General features: G+C 41.0%; 1 protein-coding gene across 1 annotated transcript in view; it reads right to left on the reverse strand.

The window, feature by feature from the left end:
• Nucleotides 1–26,834, reverse strand: part of USP48 (ubiquitin specific peptidase 48) — a gene marked incomplete at its 5' end in the record, with an annotated part of 41,167 nt that extends 14,333 nt beyond the window's left edge. Inside the window, 15 exons of the mRNA XM_019511576.1 lie at nt 3,532–3,603; nt 5,367–5,497; nt 5,634–5,748; nt 7,326–7,526; nt 10,488–10,637; nt 13,475–13,600; nt 16,212–16,391; nt 17,152–17,234; nt 17,547–17,680; nt 18,941–19,049; nt 20,027–20,151; nt 21,703–21,830; nt 23,420–23,576; nt 24,377–24,497; nt 26,710–26,834. Coding sequence (XP_019367121.1) covers nt 3,532–3,603; nt 5,367–5,497; nt 5,634–5,748; nt 7,326–7,526; nt 10,488–10,637; nt 13,475–13,600; nt 16,212–16,391; nt 17,152–17,234; nt 17,547–17,680; nt 18,941–19,049; nt 20,027–20,151; nt 21,703–21,830; nt 23,420–23,576; nt 24,377–24,497; nt 26,710–26,834 — 1,957 coding nt within the window. The remainder of the gene's footprint in view (nt 1–3,531; nt 3,604–5,366; nt 5,498–5,633; nt 5,749–7,325; nt 7,527–10,487; nt 10,638–13,474; nt 13,601–16,211; nt 16,392–17,151; nt 17,235–17,546; nt 17,681–18,940; nt 19,050–20,026; nt 20,152–21,702; nt 21,831–23,419; nt 23,577–24,376; nt 24,498–26,709) is intronic.
• Between the last annotated feature and the right edge of the window lies 1 nt (nt 26,835).

Raw genomic sequence — 26,835 nt, forward strand, 5'->3', positions numbered from 1 at the left:
CCCCCTTTTTCCCCCCCCCCCCCCCAACGAATAAGTCTCCTTCTGAAGCGTAGGGTTTTAGTGCCTGCTTACAGCCATAGCACATCTTAACAATTACAACCAGCTATTTTAACAGCTAGACGAAGGCATTCTTAAATTTCCTGTTTATATTTTAAAAGGTCAAATGATCTTGATCTTTATAAGATCATGCACTTAAATTGCAGATACAAATACCACAAGAGGAGGAGCAGCAGAAACGCACAGATGAGCAGGGAAGGCTGTGAAGGGCAAGAACACTAAGAGAGAGCATGCAATACATATACACAAAGGCTAATATTGCACATTAAAGAAGTGGATCGTCAAAGGCACAGATCACCCAAATCTTTGTTTATTCCCAACAGAAACACCTGAAAAATAAAAGTCACCATGATTTATTTACATATCTCAGGCATCCAAAATCCAATGTTCTGGCCAAGATGTTCTCCCCACTCATCCTCTATACTGCTTTTCTGATAGCATCACTGCATTTAAACACCACATGGGTATAGGAACTGTTTAGTGTATAAGAAGTTCTTCAGGATATTCAAGTGGGCAGGATCCAGAGAAAATTCCTTTGTTAACAATGCCCGTCTTGAAAAAGTGCAGTATACAAACTGTGCACAGCACACTGAATGCCATTTGTAGTTCATCCCCTTTATGGGAGACAGTATAATTGTATACAGCTAAGTGGAATTCATTTAGTGGGCCAAAACCATGAGAGACGTACCAAATACTGCTCAGACAACTCCAATTACTCACACAGTATCATTTATACATGCAAGCAATGTTCCGGAAGCTGACAACTGAAATCTGAGAAACAGGAAAATAATGGCTTAACAGAAAGTATTTATGAAAGTTTATTTTGATAGCAGCAATGTCAAAAAGGTCACTCATGTGGCACAGGCCCTGGATGTATGTATCCTAAGATTCACTGTATGGCAGGAAAATATTTCATGGATGAAAAGTGACTGCACTGCTGAGAGACTGAATGAGCCATTAAGTTGTGCATGGTTTCTTGCTGTGCGCTACACCCAGCACTGAGTTCCACCTGTGTAACTGCTGCTCTGAAGCCAAAAGCCATCCATGCAAGTAGAAGGGGAAAGGTGAAAATGGTGCTGCACAAACACAATGAGAACAATGGTAATCTGAAAACAGAAAACAACTCAGTGCTGTCAAGCTGGAAGGCCCAAGGAGCTACATGGGAGGAAAAAAAGCGATGCTCAAAATATATCAAAGTGTATGTTACCAACGATGACAAGGAAACAGGGTACTGAAAACTTACAAAACGTGGACCAGGGTTTATCAGAGGACTAGGCACTTTGAATTTAATTCTCTCCATTTCTATAACCTGAAGGGGGCTCAGATTAGCCACTGGATACAGAAACAACTCAGAAGGAAAACTTCCTGCTTGGATGTCTTCAGTATTAGGAGAAGTCTGCAATTCCACTGACCTGTCATCTCTCATTCTGGCAAATCTTGAACTTCTGCCAATTCCCCAAACCAAAAATAGCAACACACTGTTCCTGGCTTTGTTGCAAATAAATGAAGATCAGATTGGATTATTTTGAAATAGCATTTAATGAAAAACTTGCTGAATTTGACCAATGACTGGCCTAGGTTCACCATATGGGGGAAGGCAGGACTGGGAGGCTTTCCAGAAACCAAGAGGGACATGAAAATAAGATCATACAAATAAAGTATGCTGACGAGGTTTGATTAATGAAAAGAGACGATAGCCTATAATAAAGCTATAGAGGGAGTGAGGTGGAAAATCAGATCAGATGTGCAGAGTACAAATACTCTACCATCTGGAAGGTGAAAGCTCTAACCACTGTTTCCCCTCCCATCATCTCTGGGAAGAGATGGATTCTGGGCACGAACATCAAAGGTGTCCTAACTTGGTAATCAGAGAAAATTATCCAATGGGGTCAGGAAACTACTGGAGAGGGAGCACTTACAGCAATTCTCCAAATGGAAGATGAAAAAGGTTTTTAACATATGCATGTAAGAAGATGGGAAAGGCAACTTCATAAGGGAAAGCCAGCATATTTTTTGGATGCAAGCCAGACCTCACACATCAAGCACTGGTCCTTGCAGATAGCACCATTAAGGCTGTAGTTTGCTTTACTGCAAAATCAAGGCTCTATTACAGGGAATGTAGATTTGCTGATACACTTCAGGTGAATATTTTCAATGCATAAGAGGAAGATGGTATTTTATAAAAGTAATTTCAGGTTAACTCAGAATGAAGAAATCTGAATTTGAGGGCCCGGATTTTTAACGTCAATTACCTTTGTATGACCAAGTCAAAGATCAATTTATATAGAAATTAGTAATTTCCTGGGATAGTATTTTCAAATGCTCATTTTCATGGTGTTTTTGTCTGCCTACATCAGAAATATAAAACTGCCAAGTACAACAGAAAGATTCATTTAGTGATACCAGTCTTATGGCATTGCCAGCTGCCATACAAAAATCCCACGGGAAAAAATATGTAATAATGACGAAAGGTTTTAAACATTCTACTTGAGGACGTGGCTCTAGCTATTCAAGGCATACATCTTTTATTAGCTTTAATGGTGAAGAGTGCATTGTTAATCCACATTCAGTTTGTTATTAACTGAAAATAACGTAGCCCTAGATGACATGCATTGCAGTGTCCCAAACTGACAGATCATGCCTCCAATAAAGCAGCAGTTACAATCTATCACAATATTGCCAATAATCTACGTACTGAAAATAAGACGAGAAATTTCAGCATAAGCTGCAGCCAGCTAACCATCACTTAATGCAACAAAACGACCAATACTATGTCACCAGCATGATGAAAGGGATGCCAAACACCCTGTAGTTTGGTAACAACCTATATACTGAGGAGGCCTAAATACTTATTGGATAGGAAAATGCTTCTTATGTGTTTTTGCAATCGTCTGTACCCATGTAGAGTCTCAGTTGAGAGGGCTGCTATTTTATTTACAAGAGGGAAAAGGAATGGATATTATCACTGATAACTACAGTTACTTTTTTTCCAAAAATATGAAAGCAGTTTCACAGATTTCAGGGTTTTTTGTTTTAATAGGTCACAATCGTTAGGAATGCCTTTGGGCTTTTCTTCCACTCAAAAGACAGCATGTGCTGCAGAAGAGACTCTCTTCACATTATACAGAACTATCAGTTCAGTAGCAAATTCAGAAGGAAGAGTAACACCAACTTAACTGGTGACAATTCTCTGTAGTACCTACGTTTTCTCTGGAGGTTTCCATCCAAATATATCTTTGTTTCCCAAACTTGTGTGATCTGAGTCAAACTCATGGCATTCTTAGAAAAAAAGTTCAAATGGTATTATCTCCTTAAGGAAAAAGGCAAGGTAAAACAGATTTAAGTAGAATTCATCCACAATTAATCCAGCTGGTCTTGAGCTTGACTGAAGAAACACAGAAAATTACCTACTATTTAGAGACCAATTAGAATACTTTGCATATAATTACTCCTACCTCCCACAGATGCACTTACCATGCGGACAAACAATGTCTTCATTAAAATTTAACTCCTCTTCCTCCTCTCTTTTGTCTTCATTGGATTCATCTGACCAAAAGAAAAAAGTACACTGCACAGAAGTTCTCTGTAGAAGAGTATGGTTCTTACAAAACTGTGCTATTATTCTCCCATCTGCAAATTGCTGCAAAATTCTAACATGAAAGGAAACTTCAAAAGCACTATGCTATTACATTTATTAGGCCAGTTCTCAAGGGGCAGCACAGGACTGTGTCCTACAATATATTATACATTCAAATGCTTTGAAGATCACGGAGTACTAGATCACCTTTACAAGACCCCAAATACAGAATGCATTTTTTGCTGCTCATCTCTCTCAGATGAGTGTGAACGGAAAAAAACAATCACCAGTGGTAACAGCTGAGGAAATAAAGCCTTGTGGACAAAATGTTAGTGGGCTCTCTACCTTGAGAAGTATGATCTAAACCAGTCCTCTTGCACCACTAAGGCAGCTTCATGTGAATGAGGCCAAAACCTACTCGGACTGGAAGAGCTGTTGTGAGCAAGGGATAGAAATATGTTTTTTTTGTTTGGAAAATACTTGTAACCTTAAGATTGATGCCAGAAATAAGTAAAAACATGTTTTTACTGAGAGAAAGGTAGAGTGGTTACTATTTATTTTCACGATGTCAGCAGAAGAGAATAAGGTGGATTGGATGTATCCACCATTATTAATTAAGTTATAAATTGCAGGGCTAATTTTTATCTTATGTTTCAAGTGGATTTACACAGGTGTAAATGAAAAAAGGAGTTTGGGCTGATGAATGTTTACCATCAGTGTCAATGTGTAGGCAGGAAAGGTTGGCTCCTGCTATTCATCCTTGAGCAGTTCCTCAGGGATCATTTTATGCCTTAAAAGCCTTCTAAGGACCAGGATGAACTGAGTCACTGGAACATGATGCTAGCTGAATTTCCCAAGGGCCTGGATACCCAGACAAGGGCCCACATACATTTATAGAGGCTAGTTATGAGCCTTCGGTTTATAAAATGAAGAGCTGACGTCTTTCACTGCAGTGTTGCAAATACAGCAGTATACTGAGCAACGAACTGTAAAAACCTAAATAATGAGCACATGTCCTAGTAAATAATTCAACCTTTAACCCCTTGAGCATTATTTTATGCTGCTGTGAAAACAACTTCAATTTAAGACCAGAAAATAACAAAACGATTTCCCGAGGGATATTTAAATTGGGACCCAATCAACGCAGAAAAATATCCTTTAAAATTTATCACCAAAATAAACACACGATCAACCAAATTCTATTAGTGTTGCCTGCTTTTGAAATTTGTCATGTGATAATTTGATGCTGATCCTAAGACCTCAGGTCCTGAAACCATCCGATTAGGTTGAGAAATCTCAGCTTTCATTTTTAACAAGTTCTTCTGTTCTCCTCCCTCGTAGGCTAAAACCCAGAAGACAAATAAATAATTTGAGAACCCCAAGTTTTTATTTTTTGAAGGGCAGGCTGACGTCATGTTTTTTGGGCACCCGGTTTTAGCAATACTCTTCTGCTTTTCACAGGAAACGCTCAGTTCTTTACTGGAGCCTTGCAAAACAAATTTCACTTCTTACCCATCGTAATTTTTTGTAGCAAACTTTTTTTTTTTTTGTTATTTGTTAGGATAAAGGTTGGAAACTCTGCCCAGACGTCTATAATTTTTTATTGTTTTGTAGGAACGCTTTTGGTTACTGCTCCTCTTTAGATATCGAAACTTACCTAATGTTTTTGAAAACTCTCAACTATAATTTCACTACTGGCTATTTTGCTTGGATTTTACAATGTTAAAATTACCTTTGTTTTGGGTGTCTCCATTCATTTTGCCATTACTGTGTTCTGTATCATCATCTTGCTCATTCAGCTGTTCCAAAGCCAACTGACGCCAGCTGCGCAAGGATGCCTTTCCCACCCAAAATCCATCATTGCTGCACAGAAATAAGAAGCATTCACAATACAAACCATGAATTATTTTCATTGTATCGGGATCAAAATGAGAATTATTAAAATCCTATTTAAAATGATTGGCCTTGATGATGGCTGAAGGCCCCAGACCTCACATACCCCTTTACTGTAATTTTCAGCAAATTTGTAACAGTTTTGTAGTCTTCATTTAACTGATTTTTCAGTCGCAGTATTCGACATCTCTCAACCACACAGTCCTTGCACAGGGCTTTCACTGGAGAAACAAAGAACACTTTGTGTTACGAGCATTGCTACCGCTCATTTCGAAACAAAGCCAATAGTCCAGACATCATTATTTGAAACGTTCTGTCCATCAAGGGACATCCACATAGCATCCAAGTGACATTTTCCAATACCTATGATTTTAGACAGAAATAAGATCCATGGCAACAGCTGAACTAGGCCAAATTTAGACCCCAATAAATAATTGTAGGAGGCTCAACATGGAGGCAGGATTCGTTCACGTAGCAACAAAACATCCCATCACTTCGGTTTCACAAGTCTGCATTTCCTCATGATCTGCAAGAATAGCAGCTCACAAGTAGAGTAACAGGTCTGAAAAACACCAGTACATGCAGAAACAGGGTTTAAAAGATGGAGCAGTTCAGACATACGAGCGCAGCTGCACCATTCACAAGAACACACCTGCCACAGGGTGGAGAAGGTGGAAATTTTATTGGCATTCTGCATGCCTGTTTCCCTACCCTTCTGTGTACTGTGACCCAGGGGTGCCGAGCGTGGTTTCCACTCTGGGCTGTGGAAGTGGCATGTGGCCAAGTGTAAAGTGACTAGGAAGGTGTTATCTGTTGTTCAATGTCTTTTTGATATAAATGGAAGCCCCAGGGATTGAATATTAACTTCTAACTGCCAGGAAGCAACAAGCTTGGAACAACGGTACGAAGAGACGGAGTTTCCTACACCCAGCAGACAGAGGAAGAGAGAGATAAGATGGATAACCAAGAGCATATGGTACGTTGGACTGGTTATTCTTGCAGATAATATTAACTCTGTCTCAAGCTTATCTTACCCATTCCAGGCTAAAAGACTCTGCCTGCTATATTCCAACTGATTAAGACAATGGATTATTTTAGAAAGGCTGCTGGTGTGGCTGCAGTTTCTGCAGGTTGCTTACTGCCCTATAAGGGCAAGTCCCATACAGAAGTTGAGTTAATTTGTGCTGGCTGCACGGGCTATGAAGAAAAACTGTGGTGGCGTAACCTGAAGGCCTAGTCTGGAAGCTGAAGCAGCCATGGGACTTCCCTTACAAGGAAGTTATGCCTGGGATATTCAGGGAGACTGCATAAAGCCTGAGGGCTCGAGTAAAACTCTACATCCATGACAGCCACACAATCTCTCTCTCTCTCTACATAAGACACTGACATTTTTTCCTATTTTAGAAAAGGATGTTTCATTAAGAGAAAAAAAAATAGCTTGAACTCTTTCCGATCCCACCGTCCTGTTTAAAGCTACTCGGCATAAAACTGCTTCAAGGCACAGAGCAAAATCTAGGTTTGAAACAGATCTGCCATTAAACGTTCTCCAATCAGACTAAATATATTTGTTTGAATGTTAATGTAATTAAGTAGTGACCTCAAAAACAATTCTCCAGAAATACACAGGCAGCACATCTATTATGATGAGAGAGAAAGCTTCATTTTAATGACAAAGGATGGCCCAGAGTTAAGCTATATGTTTATTATAACATAATAAAATGTAAATGAAAAAGAAAAAGGAAAAAAAAAAAGGTGACCTCAAAGCATCCTCTCTTTAGAGACCATGGTCTCAGCTTACCAGTCAGCCTGGGGCCCCCTCCATATCTCCTGTAGAAGAAGTCAGCAACATACTCAGATATTCTCTTCATAATGGATATTTTATCTGGGTGCAGTTTTCCATGTGAACATAGGCATGCAGCGTTATCTATGGGTTTGGGAGGGGTAGATTCATCCAGCCATTTCTGTAGCCAATCAAGAGAGATAAACTCATATGGGGATCCTGGAAAAAAGTGAACAGAAACAAACCCATGATACTGCACATGCTTTCTAATAAACTGTTTTTTAAAAAGTGTTTTTATCTTAAAAAATTAAATTGTTATAAACAGAGGACTCCCCCACCAGTTACTTGACTAGGTTCGAACTATGAAAATTTTGCAAATGTCTAATTAGTTTGTGTTCAGTTCTGGCAGATTTATATCACTCGCTCTAAATAGCAGGTATGTGAAATGAGATAAGGGGAAAAAATTAATTAACTACAGGTCAACTTATTTTTTAAATAGGTAACTTGTCCAATAAAGGCAGAATGTGTTTTCAAGCAGCAAAACCTTTTGGATACAGTAGCTTATTTTATTTTAGAACATAACAATAGTCTCCTGCTCTCAGCTCAAAAAAACTGAGTTTAACTCACAAGCTACTCACAAACAACCAAGACACAGGCTCTGTATCAAAAATGTATGCTGGGAAATGCCACTGACTTAAAAATCTCACAGTAATGAGATGGTTTTGTTTTGCTTGCTAAACCCCAAATGCAGAGATTTGATTTTGAAGGTTGGTGGGTAGGTCTGAGACGGATTAACGGCTACACTTTACAAGAAATGAATGGCTTTATATAAATATTTAAGACAAATATCTTGATGCAAATGTGTAACCCAAAAGAGCACAGCCATGTTTGTAAATAAGGCATCTTATATTTCCATTGGCTTTTTCTGTAATAAAATGCAGCTGTGAGAAGCAAGCTGATCTCAGATGTTTCTCTCCCTTTTCAATTAGCAGTAATCATCTTCAGGTTCCAAGGTAGGTTTAATTACAAACTAAGAACATGAACTGATTGTGGGAACAAAGCAAATTTCCTTCTGTGCATCAAGTCTAGCCCCTGCTGGAAAGATAACGATTGGTATTTATAAAAAGATCACTGGAAAATTAACAGGATGGCCAGGAAATTAAAATGCACTGGGCTGATGTGTCAAGGACAATTCTGAAATTTGGGTGAAAAAGATGCTGCTGATATTAATCTGATCAATACAACTCATGAAATTAGAAAAAAAATCTATAAAGTTTCATACAGAGGGATAACAGCAAAGCTTGAGAAAAATCTGTACTATAATCAGCACTGGCTTTTCATAAGCTTAGGCCTTAAATGGGTCTGTTCTTCCCCCAGTCAGTAGCTTCTACATATTAGGCAGTGATATTATTCTCATAATTGTTTCCCTGTGCAAGGCTATAAGATTTGCTTTTCATTGACTGCATTTACATTGAATGTGGCCATAGCCTCCGGAGGTTTTAATTATATTCAAACTTGTTGCCAACCTTTCACAATGAATTATCACACGGTTAAAAAAAAAAATTTAGAACCTGCCATAACGAGATTTATTCATGTCATTATTGTCAGAAGCACATTATTCCTATTGTGCTTACAAAAGTGAAAGAGCATCACTTTTTGTTCCCATTTCCCAAAGCTGAATCACAGCACACTGCTGTCCATGTTGACAACCTAGATTTCACTACAACTGTTCAACAATACATCTGGAGAATATAATCAACATAGGGAATATAAAACGCCTATCTTTCCATTAGTTTGAAGCACAAATACCAAAGTTTCCAAATCCTAGAGCTTACAACTAAGTGTCCAAATGGAAATGGGCAGCTATTTAGAGAATCTGAGCTCCCAGCGACCTGGAGTAGTAGGTGTTCAGCACCTCTGGACGAGAAGTCCAGCCTTTTCTACTAGACACTTTACTTGGACTTGGGTGCTCAAATCTGAAGAGTTTGGCCAAAGTATATTGCAAACTAAACTGAACTATCACAAGAGCCTATTTTTGCTTCTTAAGAGATTTATAACTTTAAGTGATTTTTTCCAATTGTTTTTAGAAGTGGCATGTACATGGGAGAAATATTCTGTATGTAAAATAGCCACAGCAAGACCCGTACCCTTACACGTAAGGCAACCAAGGGAAGAAAATGATGCTTCAAAATCCTAGTGCTTAACTATGTTAAAAAAGTAGGGTGAAAAAAATGGGTACAAGATTAAGACGCAGCCAGTGAGCACTTGCTCACAGGATAGTACAGCTGAGATACAGAGGGCTTATATGAGTGGAATGACTAACAGAAGTCTTACAGATAAAAGATCGCCTACACGGGCGTTCCCAAGTGCCTGTCAGACACGAATGACTTTCTGGCAGAAGGCTGAGTGAACCTGCGCCCTTGCAGGTTCATTTAGCACTGACGCGGAGAAGAGAAGTAGAGACTCACAACTGGCTGAGTTATTCTGGTTTCAATGTGGCTAATCAATAGTGAATCAAGTCGTGGATAGGACAACAGAAAATGGAAACAGTATATGAAAGAGGCTAGCAGACATCACTGAAAGGGAGGGGAGAATATATCAGTAAAGAGAAAAATAGCTGCAGTGGCCATTAAAATGAAGAACAGGAAAAAGAAAGAGAGAGGAGGTTGGGAAATGTAAAGTCACCATGAAGAAAACATTATGGGGCAAAAGCAGTACTGAGCATAGATGTTCCACTGCCCTCTTAGATGACGTGCCCTTCCCTCATCAGGAGGCATGCAATTATACCTAACAGCTTGCAGTGAAACATTCAGACCATGAGACCACAACTTACGATGCATAATATGGTTCTAGTGCTGTTTGTTTCTACAGCCCAGCCAGAAAAAAAAAAAGAAGATAGCTTTACGGACTTTTGGGGAAACCTCAAATACAATTTAAATGCTTGCGAAATGGACCATCCGCATCTTGTTTCCTTCAAAATCTATAGTTCTTCATGATACTTTGCTATTACAAATACCAGAATATGAAAGGTTAAGAGGAAAAAAAGGGATCAAATTTATGACAACTACTGAATGCAGCTATATGTAAAGGGGAACAAGTATTAAAGCAGTGGTTTAGTTACAAAAGACTGCTAATCTTAAACACATCTACTACAAAATGCTACCAGAATATCTTACAGACCAGCTTCAGCAGGTAACCTTTTGTAGAGCTCCTTCACCTCTTCATGTTTGATTTTGCCTCTGGCCACGCTCTGCTTTCGCATCTCTGCCATTTCGTTACACCACTCCTCAAACTTGCAGTTATCCCGTTCTACCAGCTCCTGCAGAAAAGCTAGCGAGAAAGAAAAACAGCAGAAATACTAACTACCCCCAATTCACTGTCTCATGGAAAAAGACAGCCAACATGAATGTCAATTATACCAATTATCCCCGCAAGCAGCTTTTAAGCTGACATCACCCCTAAGCAAGTTTCCCACATAGACACTGGAATCCACAGCCTTTCAGAAACCCAACGTGCCCCAATATTCTGCTTTAATATTTACATTTCAGTGCTTTTGCCAACACAGGCGATTAAATGTAAAGAAGCCATGGGACGCAAATGTTTTAATACTGTCCAAGAGAAAAATTTACTCTGGGGGAGTGACACTTGCAGGGTTTTAGAAAGCAGGCAATAAAAACCTTTGCTGCGTAACAAAAAAGCATGCTATTACATATTAATAATTAAACTCGGGCAGCAACAGTTCTACTACAGCCCTAGCAATGAAGGCTGGCAGACCACGAGCCCATAAAGCTCCTTTAAAACTGTTTCGGGAATGCCCCTGCTACTTTCCAAGACCCGTGGTTCCATTTTCTTGCCTCCTACTCTCTGCAGTATCACTCGGCTCTACTAGATACTCCTCTTGGCTCCTCTGGAATAGCTGTTCTTCTTACCAACATGCAGGAATAAGAGCCTTCAGCCCCAGAAGCACATCTGAATCTTTTAGTGCCACCTACCACAGCACACAGTACCACGGATACTTGAATGTACAGTATCTTAATGATCCAAATTCTCTGCTTTTTAAAACGGTGAGAGCAGAAAACTCTCAAGAATTAAGAGATCAGGCAGAGTAATGAAAAATAAGTGAGGACTGGCAGTAACAGGTTTACACAAAACCAATTCATGAACCATTTAAATGGCAGGAAGAGACGAGGAAAGGAAAGGCAGCAGCCTATTTCCTCACAGTGATAGAAAAGGAAGCACAAAGTGCTTCCCTACTTGAAATTTTTTGCTCCTTAGGAAAGGTTAAAAACATTTCAAAAGTATACCGGTTTAATTCCTTCATGTAGGCATACCGTCATGAGAGATGCATCACTAAAGTCTAATACAATGTTCTGAATTTGAATTTTGCCTATAAGAATATTACAGGTTTTGAAAGAGTGCTTAGTTCTCAAAATCAGCCTGACCCTTTTATTTTAAAAGCTAACAGTTAGCCGAGTTCCAAGTTGTAGTCCCAGATCTATCAGTAGCATTCTGTTCAAATTCAAGTCGCTTCACTTGGATACTCTTATAAGGTGGGTTAAACATTAAAACTTTTAAGAGTGCTCACCACCCTTTGGCTTAAGATAGCTGCAAAAGACACATTCAAACATGTTTCTGCTCAACACAGAGGCAGATGCAAGGCTCCACAGGAATCTGAACCATCTATGCAGAAAAGCTGCTTCACTGCGTACTGTTTTAAGAGTACTCTGCATGCAGGGATTGAGCTCAGAAAGGGACTGAGGAAAAGTGACACGGTGTCAGTCAGCATTGGTTCAGCCTTAGGAGAAGCTGAGAGAAACTTCTGCACCGGGGGGCTGGTTGGAAGACACTTGGCGCTTTGAGGAAGGAAAACACAAAGACACAACTTGACCATTAATTTCTTCTTCTAACTGAAATAGTCTGCAAGACTCTGGACCTGAGATAGCTTATAGAGTCAGAAGGAAGAACAATATCTTAGTTTTCCTCTTCTGTAAAAGAGGGATATTGCCTCTATACTTACCGCTGTAGAAATATTAATTAGCATATATAACCCTTTGAACAGAGCACTATACAAATGTTAAGTATTATTCAATCCAAAGGTCAAATGAATTTCCACCTCCCCCTAGCTATAAGACAAATCACGAATATGCTAGCAAAAAGTCTCTGAATCGCCTGCACCCTTATTTTTATTCCCTTTATACTCAGTAGGGAGGAACATGTATTTGTGAGAAGCAGCATGCCGTTGTAAAAGGCATGCAAGGCAAATAAGTGACTGAGAAACGCCAGGGCTACCCACCTTCAGCACGATACACATGATACTGACATCTTGTAATGACTGCTATTCAAGCTTTGGGCGTCATTTTTTAAACCAGTTTAACTATTAAAATGTAAATCTGGCAGGGGACACCGATTATTCAATCCCTATTCTGTGTGATGAGTTGAACATTTTGTGATCACGTACGCCAACTCACAAAAAGTTGAGATTACTTCAAAGACGAAAAAAATTCCTTCGCTCTTTCTGCTGCATGAGCACAAGTGGCAATTTCAATGCAACAGGGCCAGGGAGTGCTTACAGCTATGAAATTTCAGCGACCGAAAGAGAAACTACCGCCTCAGCAACAGACTCTTATTCCAGGTAGATGCTGAAACGGGATTCTTTCTGGTTTTCTAAATGATTTTCTTAAAGAAAACAAGCAAAAGTCAACTCATGGGGCAAACCTCTGGTAAAAGGACAGCTGCGTTTCCAGAAGATAGGAAGACGGAAGAGATAGAAGACAAAGTTACAAAAGAACTAAAATATAAAACATATTTTATTTAGCTCTTCTTTCTTTCTTTTATTTTACTAGGAAATGCTTTCCTAGTAGAAGAATACATCGAAAAACCAACATATATGTTTAGCAGGTCAAGTAACAGTGATTCTACCTTTTAACATCTCGCTCCACCTTGTGTCAGGAATGACTGAAATAGTCCCCAGCGTCTGCAAGCTACAGTCAGGGGCCTATAAAGTGGTAACAGGTCATTTAAGGCAAGTTTTTGGTTTAGTGGACACAGGTTGTTACAAAAAGCATTTAAGGTGAACTGCTGATTTCCTCCGGAACTGGACAGAGCAAACTAAAAAGATTTAGCTGTACGAAAACGGTCCGAAAGGCCAGAAGAATGATTCCACTCACCTGGTACTTCAACTGTCGGCGATTTTTCACGGGTTTGCAGCCTGTACACCAACATGTAAGCATTTCGAGAGCAATGAGTCCCCTTCCCGCACTTGGGTTTACGAGTCTGAGATTTAGAAGGCTCTGCTGTGGCACAGAAGGCAAAATGTAATAAGTATGCATTCTACTGTATTTATTTTCCCTTAACAGGGTGAATCCAGAGACAAGGTATCTTATCTAAATTCATCCCCCCCAGCATGTATTCACTACCTCCAAGTATGCTAAACCTCTTCTCCAACGGAAGACGGGCAGCTGCGCATGGGTACTGCATGTGCACTCTCATCCATGCAGATTCCCTTATACCAAGTAAATGTTTCAATGCTTGGGGTAAAGAAAATGTTTAAATGACACTCTATCCATAAGGGAAATGTGTTCCTTCCCACTGTGTGACAAAACCTGTAGGCATCAAACTGCAGGGTAGGAAATGCGTTATTTCAGATGGCTGATTCCAAGTGCTAGCTTGGAATGTACTTGAGATGGGGGGTGGAAAAACGTGACCATAGCCACCAACTCATGTTTTTGAGCTTGTCATTCTACATTCACCTGCAGCCTATGAGACAATGGAACATTTTGAGTGCATCTAAATTTCCAGCATTACAGGCTAATTTAAGTAACAAGAAAAAAGAAAAAAAAAAGAAAAAAGGAAAAACAGCTTCAGCTCAAATTCAGTGGAGTACATGGAAATTTCATTTCTATCATTTATGCATGTAGAATTCTTGAGGAACTCAGACGCTATCACAATGCCCATCTTCTTGTGAATTCAGGTGCTTAGACCAGAGGTTAGCAAGCAACCCAATGGCAGGCAGAGCTGCGGCGCTTCTGCTATGTTTCAGAGGCCAGATGGCAGGGAGAAGTCATAGTGGTGGCACTGCAGGAGAGAGTGATAACTGTGGCAGTTGCAGTGGTCTGGGCTGTGTTAGAAGTAGCCTGCACGTGTAGCTAAGCTGTGTGAAAGCAGCCCGTCACTCCATAATCTTGCCATCCCATGACCTAGACAGATCTCAGCACCACCTTCCTTCCCAGTTTCTACAAGCACTTATAAAATCTGTCCTGCCTGCTTGGTCAGAGTTCAAGCACACTGCCTCCCTGCAGCAGATAAAAGCAGAGCCTTTTCACCGCAATCTGCTTATATGCCAAACTTTTTCCACTGCTGAGTGTGCAATAGGCTCTGCCCTTGGAGGAGAAAAAGAACCCTGACCAGAGATTTTGGCAGAAGCTGGTAAATAATTTTAAATCTTGATGAATAATATTTTTAATTGTAACTGCTTGAGGCCCCAAGCTCAGAGACTTAAACCGTGCTTTATGTTAAGAATGCGAATACTTCCTTTGCCTTCAGTAAACAATGCACGCTTAATTTTAAGCCCATGCTTAAGCCTTTGCAACACCAAGACCTATCTTGTTTTATAGTTTCAAATTGTTGTCTCTTCTTTCTGCAAGTGATCTCCTGGCTTGTTCAGGGGGTGAACAGGAAAGGTCAGAGAACGAAGTATCTGTGTTTCAGTGGGTTTACTTCTGCATCTTATATTGCTTCCTGTCTAATCAGGTTCATCACTGTTGAGGGTCAGGTGCATCACTCAGCCACTAGCAGGACACCATCACTGCTCTGGCAGGGCTTTGCATACAAGCTCGTCATCAGGTTCTGCAAGAGGATGTTTACCAGTGGCAGCAGCAAAGCTGCAAATGAAGAGGCAGCAGACAGATGTATGGAGAGAAAGTGGTGAGAAACAGGAGCAAGGTTTAAATGTGCTTGGCAAATCTCTCAGGAAACCTTTATAAAACCAAATGTGGGAGAAGGTTAAAAAATTGAAGGTTTTTTTTGTTTTTTTTAAGTTCAGGGCATCAGAATGTGACTTTAGGTTAGTCAATGCTTGGAAATGTTTTGGGAATTTTTTTTCCTACTTGCCTCTTAGTTGAGAAATATCTAAGTTTTACTTTCCTACTTTGTATTAAAGGATTGAAATGGGGATTCTTAAATACTTTTCTTAGTACTCTGTTAGAGCATTTATTTGGATCTCTACACCTATGACGTGTTGAGCGTTGACTCATTAGTGTTACTCAGGCATGTTTGTATTTGCATATTCAAATGCTGAGACTATTGATAGTCATACATCCAATAAATGCATTGTGGGCTAAGCCAGCTGCAGCTGAAGTCTCAGCCTAAGCTTTACAGCAAACATCACGAAATCAAGATCCAACATTGCCAAGGTAATATGAAAACGGGGTGTTTTCTCTTGGAGTAAGGGGGAAAGGCTGAGCAGGATGTAGAAGAAAATCAAAATAGCACAAATAAAAGCTTACTTTTAGCTCTCTAGAAACCATATAAAAAAAACGTGCTTTCCATTAATAAAACCCCATTTGGTGCACTAGTTTAGGCAAATAGTTTGTTCAAGTTTTACCCCGACGTGGAAGTTAATCTTTTTAAACCAACTCATTTCTAGGCAAAAGCTTGCTATTTGCCATGTTATAACTGAGAAGAGAGCTGCAGTCAAGAAAGACTGTACAAGACAAACATTCAGATGGGGCTCGGGGATTAAAACTGCTGCAAGTAAGGAAACTGCAGTTTTGTTAGTTACCCATAAAATGCAGCTCTGTTATTACCAATTGTTCATACATGCATCAGGGCAACTGATTTAGCTTCCACGTTTTTGGTGAAAAAAAGAGTTATTTTAAAAGGGCACTCACAACTTAAAGGTTTTACCTAGATCTTCCTCAATCCCCAATTGCAATTTCTTCCCCTCCATCTTTTCTATGTCTTCATCATTAAACTTGTACCATTCACCAGTCTGTGGGTCCTTCACATGAGCAATGTAATGACCAGAGTATGCACTCACTCCTCTGTGGATAAGGACTGCACTGAGTTCATAGACATAGACGCCATCTGAAAGAGAACAAGCAGTTCTTTTATTTTCCAGGGACCATACAAATCATTCATCTGAAAATTTTTAAGAATTAAAAAAGTCCTTCCTAACACAAAAGAGCATAAGTGATTTTTCTCTTCTCTAGGTTTTGACCTCGAACAAGAGAGAAGCAGAGGCCAAGCAGGACTCTATACTTTATCTTGCAAATCTAGTAACCAAAGAGTTTCACCTAATAGTCAGAAATTAAGACATTTTTATAGAAGTTGCTAACCACTGCTGGCAGTTCAACATGGGACCAAACACTGCTTAAGCTTCCATTTTAAGTGAAGATATTGATAAAAAGAGCTAGAAATGTTTTAAGCTGAAAACAAGCAATCACTTCTACTGGTAAAAATTTATCTGAAATTTTTCCTGGTAGAAAAGTAGCTTGGGAGCTGAAGTGTACATATATTCTAGCCCTTGGGTGGAGAACTACAAAGGTGAGCTCTCCAGCCACGGGGCACTAGAGGGCTGAACCTTGGGCCAAACCTGCCCTTATGGGAGCCCGTTACTTGAGAAGCCTGCCCCCCTCCCAGGCAGGGGAGAGGACAAGCTGTCAGTAGGGTCCCTTACCTCCCAACCCCCAGGTTTTAAATGGCTTTGTGTGCAGCCCATCTGAGCTGCTTGTGGAGTGATTTAAAGCTGGAGGTAGCCTCCTTGATTCCAGGTCCCAACTCCCTGATTTTTAAATTGCCACATATAGACGCGTGGGTACAAGTTAGTACTTTTCACACAACTCACTTCGCTGTTCCATAAAAGGCTCCATGTCAAGCAGTTCAGAGAACCCAATGTAAGTATTCAGCTTTTTCTTATGGCCAGTTTGCCTGTTCAAAAAAATCAAACCACAAAACATTCAACAATACATGCTCAATGCAACAACAGAGAGACTAAACATGCAGAAAGATGTTTTCCAAAAAATCTGTACATCTCTATTATATGTTAATAATATGGATTTCTTGATGTTCATTTATCAGTCCAAAGGGCACAAAAGCTCAAACTCAAAGCACTTAATTCAGACTTGAATAGCACCCGAAGTGGAAGCAAATGTAGAACAGGTAATTTTAAATATCCGGGCAACCCGACAGGCCTCCCTCTCCACCCCCCACCCCCTCACTTTTACAACCCAGGTCATTTACCTGTCAAACACAAAACGCATCAGCTGCAAGTTGAGAGTGCATGGAAGACTAAGCAGCCTGATCTTCCTTGTGGCATTTTGCTTACTCTGACAAGTTTCACAGAAATAGCGATTGTCCCCTTCTAGTTTTTCTTCCTGACCAGGAGGCAAAAAAAGAAAAAGGTTGATTCTTCCACTCTACTCTGGAGCTTGAGATTCAAAGCCATATACAGACACCAAAAGAAGACAGCTCTCTTTATATCCATATAACCAGTATCCCAAGATATGGCAGGGATAATAGAAGACAATGCATAAAATATAGACAACACTGGGCTAACCACACTTCAAAATTTCAGAGCTGTTAAGAGACTACTGACAGTTTAAGAAACCACAAGTCTGTCAAACTACAGTAAGCCTTTGCTGCAATAATCGGGCAGTTTATAATCCAAAGGTCAGGTTTTCCCTCTACTGAACTGAGATGGGTAACTTAGTCTGCATCAAGGAGGTTGTAGAAAGTTCTGTTTTAATGAGGTTACATAGTTAGTTAACAGAAAAGCTACAGTTTCCATTTACTTGAAACTGTGCCCATGTGAATGAATGCAATTTCCGCCTGCTGGACCAAACTAGCTTCAGTGGGGATTCACAGGAATTGGCATCCATGTGTGGAGTTGGGAATACACCGTAAACTGCTAAGCATGAAGCCCTGCCTTCTAATTTTTTGAGGCAAACAAACCTCCAACCCCAAGCTTATTGTTGCTAAGTGGAGATAATGTAATCTTGCAGTGTGGGTGTACCCCAATGCATCTATTAGACGCATACAGGAATGTGTTCTCTTTTAATCGGAATTTACCTTTCATGGCAACTTGTTTCACAACTGACTTGTCTCCTGAGCATGTCACCCCGAGTCACAATCTGTGACTTACTGCACAAAACGAGCTGAACTAGTTAGTAACTTTGCTCTAAAATATTTTAATAACACAACTTGAACCTTGAATACCTACAACATGAGACCCAGTCACTTTATAAAAAGTGCATCTAAAGTATTTTTAGGTGCTGCTGCAGCTATGCCTGGGTGTCTAACAATACTATAGTTAAAATACATATATCCTGCTGCTGCTATGAGAAAGAAGTGCACTAACAAGGGAAACAGCAAAGGAAAGCTTCACACAAAGCTTTACCAGATACATAGTAAGCTGAGAAGGATTCTCCTAATGTTCAGTATATCACTCTCAATAATAATTATATCCTGATGGAAGCATCTCTTTTAATACTGATATTTTGCAGTTATTTAGTGGCCACTCCCACAGCCTTTTCCCACTGATTTCATTACGAATTCTCCCTGATTTCAGAACACCTTGACAGGCAAGCAAACTAGTGCTTTGTTTTATAGCATCAACAAAAAGAATAACTTTTTACCTTAAGAAATTCTGTGATGCAGTCTGTCAATTGCTTGTGCCCTTGGATATTTAATTCCAGTTCATAAAACTTGGATACAAGTTTGGACTCCCTGCCACACTGGTTACAGCTAGAACAGAAAAAAAAAATCAATTAATTCAAAAGTCATCATTGGAGCTGAGGTTCTGGGCACAGATCACTGACTCTGAGGTGTGTGCAGCTCCAAATTTCTGTGGCCTGCTGCTCTTGGCCATGTCAAGATTTGATCTGCGGACTAAAGAACCTATGCAGCAACATGGCGGCCTCCAGAGCAAGGGCAGAGATGTCTTTTTGCACCTCATATTTACACTCTTACATTCCAAATACAAATGAACAATTCTCACAAGGGATCAATGTGGGCAGCCAGGCAGCTACAGATCATTTTCAGGGCTTGGGAATTTAAGTTATATTAAGTGAGACCAGAGGAAGGGCACAGAGAGACAGCCAAGCTTTGGGTCCTTCTCAACCATACAGTTGACCAAATAAAAGGTATTACCCATAAGAATTCTTTTTTCATGTTCCTCCAGCTGGGCTGCCTCCTAACCCAGAAAGAGCACAGACCCATCCATTAGCAGCCAGCTAATTAGCACAGAGAAGAGGTAACTGGCTCTGTCACTCAGCAGTGATGATGGGTCTACCTGAAGCCCCAAGAGGACACAGACACATTACTTCCAGTTTTGGAGGCAACCAACATAGAGCACCACGGTGTGAGAGAGGAAACAGGTCTGCCAGGCAGATGCGGCTTGTAACCACCTTTCCTTTTGAACATGAGGAATTAAAGAAAGAAATAGACAAGCTGCAAAATTCTATAAATTATACAGGACGTGCATATGGAGTCCTATTTTTCCATAAACTCAAGACTTCAGAATCACTGAAAACTCTTGTTTAAAGAACTCAGCAAATAATGCACTTGCCTTTCTGTTATAGATTTAGAAAGGTTCCTTCCCGCTTGCTCTCTCCTCTCCAAAAATATTTAATGTTTGTAGGAAGTTTCTTCTAAGTGGCCAGAGGAACAGGAAAACAAGCTGAGCAAGAAAGCACTGCTGGAGAAATACGCAGCTTACTTACACGGTGACATATGCATACTCTCCGCAAAACTGCTTCTGGACGATATTTCGAACATCTGGATTTTTCTGTTTAGACAAAGTATCTTCCAGCAGTGACATAAAGAGCTTGGAAAACTCCTGGGCATCCTAGAACACACACCAGCATTTGGTAACAATGGAGTCACTTCTGAGTTACAATCACAGCCTAGTTCTCCAATTTACTTGAAATGTTATGTTGATAACCAAAACCCACATACAGAATTATACAGACGCTAAAGTGCACACGGAATAGAAAAATGCAAGGCAACAAGACAAAGGAAAAGATAAATTGGACTCGAAGGAGTGCACGACACAGCATGAGAACAGCAGCATGAGTTTGATGGGTATAGTAGTAGTAGCTACACTGCAATTTCCAGGATTTTGTTAAAAGGGTGGTAGCTCATTAACCACATAAATCTGACTATTTTCACTTCCTAACTCCACATCGTGAATCAGGCCCACCCCCCTTCTCCCCCCCACCAAGAATACTGAAACAAACATTTCTATACCCAATATGATTATAGCATTGTGACTGACAGACTTTTAAAGAGTGTTACTTATCTTGTATAAACAGCACACATTAGTTTAGAGAGGATTAATCATCCTTTGCTAGGGAACGGTTTGTCATAATAATCACTCATGTTTCATACCGTCCCTTCTTCTGAGACCCATTCCAACACTGTGTTCCAGCGTCTCAGAAAATAACATTATTTGTGCTTACATGATAGATCTAGCCAAGTGACAGAGAAAGAGAGCAGCAAACAAGACAAAAATGATACGACTGCCATCAGTTGTTTCATCTTCTGTAGACACAGACCTTCAGATGGTGTAAAACAGTATAGCTCCACAGATGCTACTGAGCTACACTGATTTACGCTTGTTGAATACTCAACAGGCTTTTATTCATTGCCCCCTTCTGTTTTGCCATCTTCCTGGCTAAACAATTCTCCTCCTCCAACTTAAGTGAGTCCTGCAATAGCAGCTACCTGTTTGCCACCTTTCACTGAAACCTTAAGCTTTAGGCTTGTAGGAGGCCTCCCTTCTTCATCTTGCTTTCCTTATTCCTCTTGCCTCCTGTCACTCATACAGATTCTCAGCTGGTTTCCTCCCAAGTGACCCCATCCCATCTCCTGGCATCCACTAAATCTCTTTTATACCCTTCTTTATTCTTCCCATTAGCCTCACTCTCCTAACTCTTCCCTCACCATGCACACAAGCTTCGGTCTCTCCAACCCATGACCTCACCTGCCTCCCTGCTTACTGCCGCTTCTTAAACTCACTGAACATGCTGTTTACGACTGCTGTCTGGAGTGTTTTTCCAGTTTTGTTCTACAGCTTCTCCAATTCAGCACTGGCAGCTTGCTCTTGCTCTCTGCTCCCAAGTCTCCGGTGCAGTGGTGCCCCACCTTCTCTTACCCTTGGGAACACAATACGGACCATGTGCTGCAGCCACCATCATATTCTGACCTCACTGTCAATATCAACTCTAACTTTTTAACTTCCTGCAGCTGCAAGTGGGGTCCTAAGCTCAGGAGCAGGGCTCTTGGGTATGAGGAGGATATGATTAAGTAAGTTTTATGAACGTTATGGGATATTATTCCACCTTACTTAAAAAGTTGTTAGAAAAGAGAACTAGTCAATCATCAAACTCAAACCTACCTGTTGCTGTCCTGTATCCAAGCCTAGTGCTTTAACAAACCCAGAGGGATCAATGTATCGCCTTTTGCTGTTCTGTAACAATGCAAACAGGTACTGGAGATGCTCACAAATTGTCTGAGGTTCATAATCTATTGGGAGAGAGAAGCTCAAATTAATAGGAAGGGACTGACCTGGTTTGCACCAAGAGACAAATGAGCGCCAAGCCAGAGACATTTAATTTTAGTTGGTTGTGGGTGAATGAAACTTTAATGGCACTTTAAGACCCGGAAAATAATGCGGGAAGACAAAGTGCCACACACAAAGACGCTAGAGCACGCAGCACTGACACTGTTAGAAACCACTATCAAGAGGTCAGGATGGCTCAGCCATGTCAGAAGAATGGGAGGAGACTGTAGTCCCAAAAATATTTTGTATAGTGAGATTTGAGATGGCTCTAGAAAGCAAGGTTACCCTTTATGGTGGTACCAAGATGTGGGCATAAATTATATGAAGTCGCTCCACATCAACGTAGAAAGCTGGGAGGAGTGCATAGAATCCCGTCTAATCTGGGGAAAACATCTGGCACTGGGTGCAGCTCAACATGAAGTGGCTTTGATCCAGAGGATGGAAGCAAAGCGAGAAAGAGGGGAGCAGTGTGCTGTAAACTAACTCCAGCTCAGACAACACATGGACCTGCGACACTTGTAACAATCTGTGTCACTCCTGAACTGGGCTTGTCAGCCACAAGTGGATTCATCAGGCCTCTGACTAGATCTCTTGCACATACACCACAATCCAGAGGATCGAGGCTTGCTTATCAGTAAATGAAACTTTAATATAAATTTATATGATTAGAAACAAAGTCCCTGTTTACAGCTTCTATTATAAACTGTCATACCAAAGTAATTAATTCAAGCTAAGTATCTTACTTAAGGAAAACATTTTCATTTTCATACACTGTCGTATCCCCAAAAGCCAGCACTCAGTAACGGAAGCAAAATAAGGCTAGCAGCTTATTGTACATCCAGCAAAAATTACTACTGGTGTTTTACATACAATTTTGTTGCTTATTACAACTGACAACACAAGAAATAGCCAAGAATTCACTTTGTGAGAGAAATATCAGTTGCCAGTAAAAAAAAAAAAAAAAAAAAGTGTTTTTTAAAAACCCCCCAACCACCCCAAAAAAAAAAAAAAAAAAAAAGTGTTTTTTAAAAACCCCCCAACCACCCCAAAAAAAAAAAAAAAAAAAAAGCTGGTTTACGATAACCATTACCATACCTTGATCCATAACGTACAAAACAAAAGGCTTTATGCTATTAAGGTATATTAACACTGTATACTGTATAGATTGCTGTATACATAGACTCATAGATTATACTCATGAGACTAATGGCTTTTCTAGTCTATTATTCTGGCACTGACAATGGCCAATGCCAGGTGTCTTTTCTACATGCAAAAACTTGGCCATTTTTTGTGTTGCTCCAATTGTAGCTAACTGTAGCCCTTACGTGCAACCAATGCTTTCTCATTAAGATATATTTATATGAGGTAGCATCTGCCAAACTCCAGCCACTTAGTGCTAAGATAATTTCTTTACCCACACAAGAAGGATATTCTAAATGGTTAATCAGTTGAGCAAGGAAAGCAATTTTATCTGTTATGTGAACAGGCAGAGGTTAACAATGTTCTCTCGCAACAAAAAAGTGTTCAGAGAACGTTGCGACCTTTCACTGACCTTTGTCTTCTGGGATGCCCTCACCGGTCAAATATTCGCTGCAGGTGCTGGGGCACAAGTAAAGTGCCTGCCGAAGCTCCAAGTTAAGAAACCACATTTGCAAGAAAGTGTTCACGTAGCATGTGGCTCCAAGGTTTGTTAATCCTACGAATGCATTCTAGTGTAAAGAAGAAAGCACCAGTTATAATTATTCCTACACAGAATCATAGAAAAGTAGGGCTGGAAGGGATGTCAAGAGGTCATCCAATCCAGCCTCCTGCTCAACACAGGATCAACCCCATCCAAACCATCCCATACAACTGCACGTCTACTAACCTATCCCCAAAACTACATAGATTAATCCTGTCACACAAAACTGCAAGGCACATTGTCCCAAAACACCAAAAGGAACACACTGGGGGAAAAAAATCCAGCTGTCACATGCTTGTACTCTGTTCTTGGTACTGAGCAGCTGTGGCTTTATAGAGGACCTTCGCAAACTTTCTGCTCCCCAACTGCATGACAACAATGAACACAGCATACCATGCGTCTGTCATGTGGCTTCTCTACGCATTATCTGAATGGATTTCTAACCCAGCTGCCTCCTTTCAGATCTGACAAGCAAGACTGGGAAAGCAACACTTTAACTCAGCGGTTCCCAACCTGTGGTACACATACCACCAGTGGTATGCAGACAACCTGCCAGTGTCAAGGAAATTAAAAGGAGTGTTGTAGAGTATATGCTGAGCCAGTGACAGTTGGTCTCAGATGAGAAATGAGAAAAGTGCAACTCAAATCTTTGAGAAGGGAGAGTTTCAGGTCTTGTTTGTGGTGGAGAGCTGAAACTCCATAGCAGGGAATCATGCAACACTGTATCTATCCCCAGAGAGAAAACCGAACACTTCAGATCCTGTGTGTGCAGGTTAATTGCTGGATTGGGGGTTATAGCTTATACAGGAAACAAAAAATCTCTTTTACCTTTTTCCTGCGTTCTGAATTTGGGTCATCAATATTGTGAAAGCTATTCTCATCAATTTCTCCCAGCCAAACATGTTCACCAATCCCAACCAAACAGTTTGGGTTTCCTCTGCAGTTTCTTCTATAAAAAAACAAACACACTCATGAAAACAAACACCGCTGTTTTAGATCATGCAAAAACAAAAACAAAACCCCCAAACCAGGAAGCAATAGCAAACTGTATTATTTTCATTAGCAAAACACAGGAAAACAGAACACGGGACCAAAAACACGCAAGCGTAACTTGAGAGTCTTTTTGTTGGGAACAAACACTTTTTACCCTCTAGCCCATAGATTTGGTTTACTGTTGAGTAGGTTGGAGGCAGCATTTAGAGCCGTTTACCTCTGCACACTTCATCTACCACATGTATGTCACTAGAGAGGAGTATAAACTCTGCTTTCATCACTAAAAAAAAATTAAAAGTGTTTTGTTTAACAAATGACCTTATGTTTTTTAAAGGGATTTCTACAGCTCAAACCCCCTGCATGTCTGACAGAAATACACTGAGGCTGGATCTTGAATTGGTTTGATTCCCAGAGGCAGGCTTTCGTCACAAGGGAAAGGTTCGTTTTGTTTTACAAACAACTTACGCTTTTAAAGGGATGTCTACAGAGAGTAACCCCTACCCATCTGACACGGGAGTAAGTTAAGCTGGATCTTGAACAGGATCAATTCCCAGAGGCAGGTTTTCACCACACGAGGAACAGTCGCTTTGTTTTACAAAGTAAGCAAGTTTTTAAAGGGATCTCTACAGCAAATGCCCCTTCCATATCTGGCAGAAATACACTGAAGCTGGATCTTGAACCTGTCCAATTCCCAGAAGCCCCCTTCCCTTACAAGAGAAACTTTCGTTTCGCTTTACGAGCCATGTAAGTTCTCAAAGGGATTTCTCCAGCTAATGCCCCTTATGTGACTGGCACAAAGAGACCGAGGCTGGATCTTGAACCAGATCGAGCCCCACAGGCAGCTTCCATTACATGAGAAACGTTCATTCGGTTTACAAACCAAGTACGTTTTTAAGGGCATTTCTATTGATACCACCCCTTATAGGGGTACTGATGCTGGATCTTGAACCAGTTCAATAACCAGAGGTAGCTTTAATCTCTAGGGAAATTTTCATTTTGTTTTTACAAACAGCGTCAGTTTTTTAAAGGAATTTCTACAGCAAATGTCCCTTACAGGTCTGGCAGAAACAGACGGAGGCTGGATCCTGAACCGGTTTGATTCCCAGAGGCAATTTTCATCACAAGAGAAACTTTTGTTCCGTCTTACAAACCCTGCCAGTTTTAAAGAGGATTTCTATAGACAGCATCCCTCGCGCGACTGGCAGAAACGTACTGCAGCTGGATCTCGAACCGGTTCGATTCCCAGAGGCAGCCTTTCGGAACAAGGGAATCTTTCATTTTGTTTTACAAACCACGTAAGTTTTTAAGGGATTTCTACAGCGAAACAGACACAGGCTGGATCCCAAATGGGCTCGATCCCCAGAGGCAGACTTTTCACAAATGAGGTACATTTGTAGAGAGATTTCTGCAGACAGCACCCCCATCCGTTTGGCAGAAATAACCGCGGCTGGATCTTGAACCAGGTCGATTCCCAGAGGCGGCTTTCGCCACAGGAGAAACATTCGTCCTGTCTTACAAATCAGGTGCGAGTTTGAAAAGGGATTTGTATCGGCAGCACCGCTAACGCGTCTGGCAGAAGTGTCCCGACGCCGGATCTTGAACCGGTTTGGTTCCCAGAGGCGGCTTTCATCGCACGAGACGTTTCCGATTTGTTTTACACACTGCAATTGCTTTTGCGTTGGGTGCGAATGGACCGCAGCCGGTTCGATTCCCACGGGCCGCCCTTCCTCGCAGGAGGAGCGGTTGTTTCATCTCCTCAACGGGGGAAGTTTTTAAGGGGATTTCCACAGACAACACCCCCGTATCTGGCCGGACCAGATGGAGGCTGGCTCCTGAACCGACTCGGGTCCCAGCGGCAGCTTTCATCGCAGGAGAAACTTAAGGCAAGTTTAAAAAGAGATTCTGACACACAGTGACCCGATTTGATTCCCAGAGGCAGCGCGTCCCCCAAAAAAGGTCTGTTTTTTGGGGGGGTTTTAAAGCGATTTCTACAGACCCGGCAGAAACATCCCGACGCCTGGCCGTGAGCCGCTCCTCTCACTTTTGTTCCGTTTTTACAAACGAGGTAAGTTTTAAAAGGGATTTAAACATTTTAAAGACACACATCGCACCCCCCCTGCAGTCACGGCGCGGCGGCCCCAGCGCAGCCCCCCAGGCCGGGCCCGCACCTGCAGACGCCGCGGCGGCAGGGCTCCAGGCCGATGCGGTAGGCCGCCTCCACGTGCTCCTGCGCCACCTCCTCGGGCGGCACCGTCTCGGTCCAGCGCCAGGCCGCCTTCTCCAGCTGCAGCCGC

Source organism: Gavialis gangeticus, unplaced genomic scaffold, assembly GCF_001723915.1.
Source record: "Gavialis gangeticus isolate Ggan-Ray unplaced genomic scaffold, GavGan_comp1, whole genome shotgun sequence".
Lineage (NCBI taxonomy): Eukaryota > Metazoa > Chordata > Crocodylia > Gavialidae > Gavialis > Gavialis gangeticus.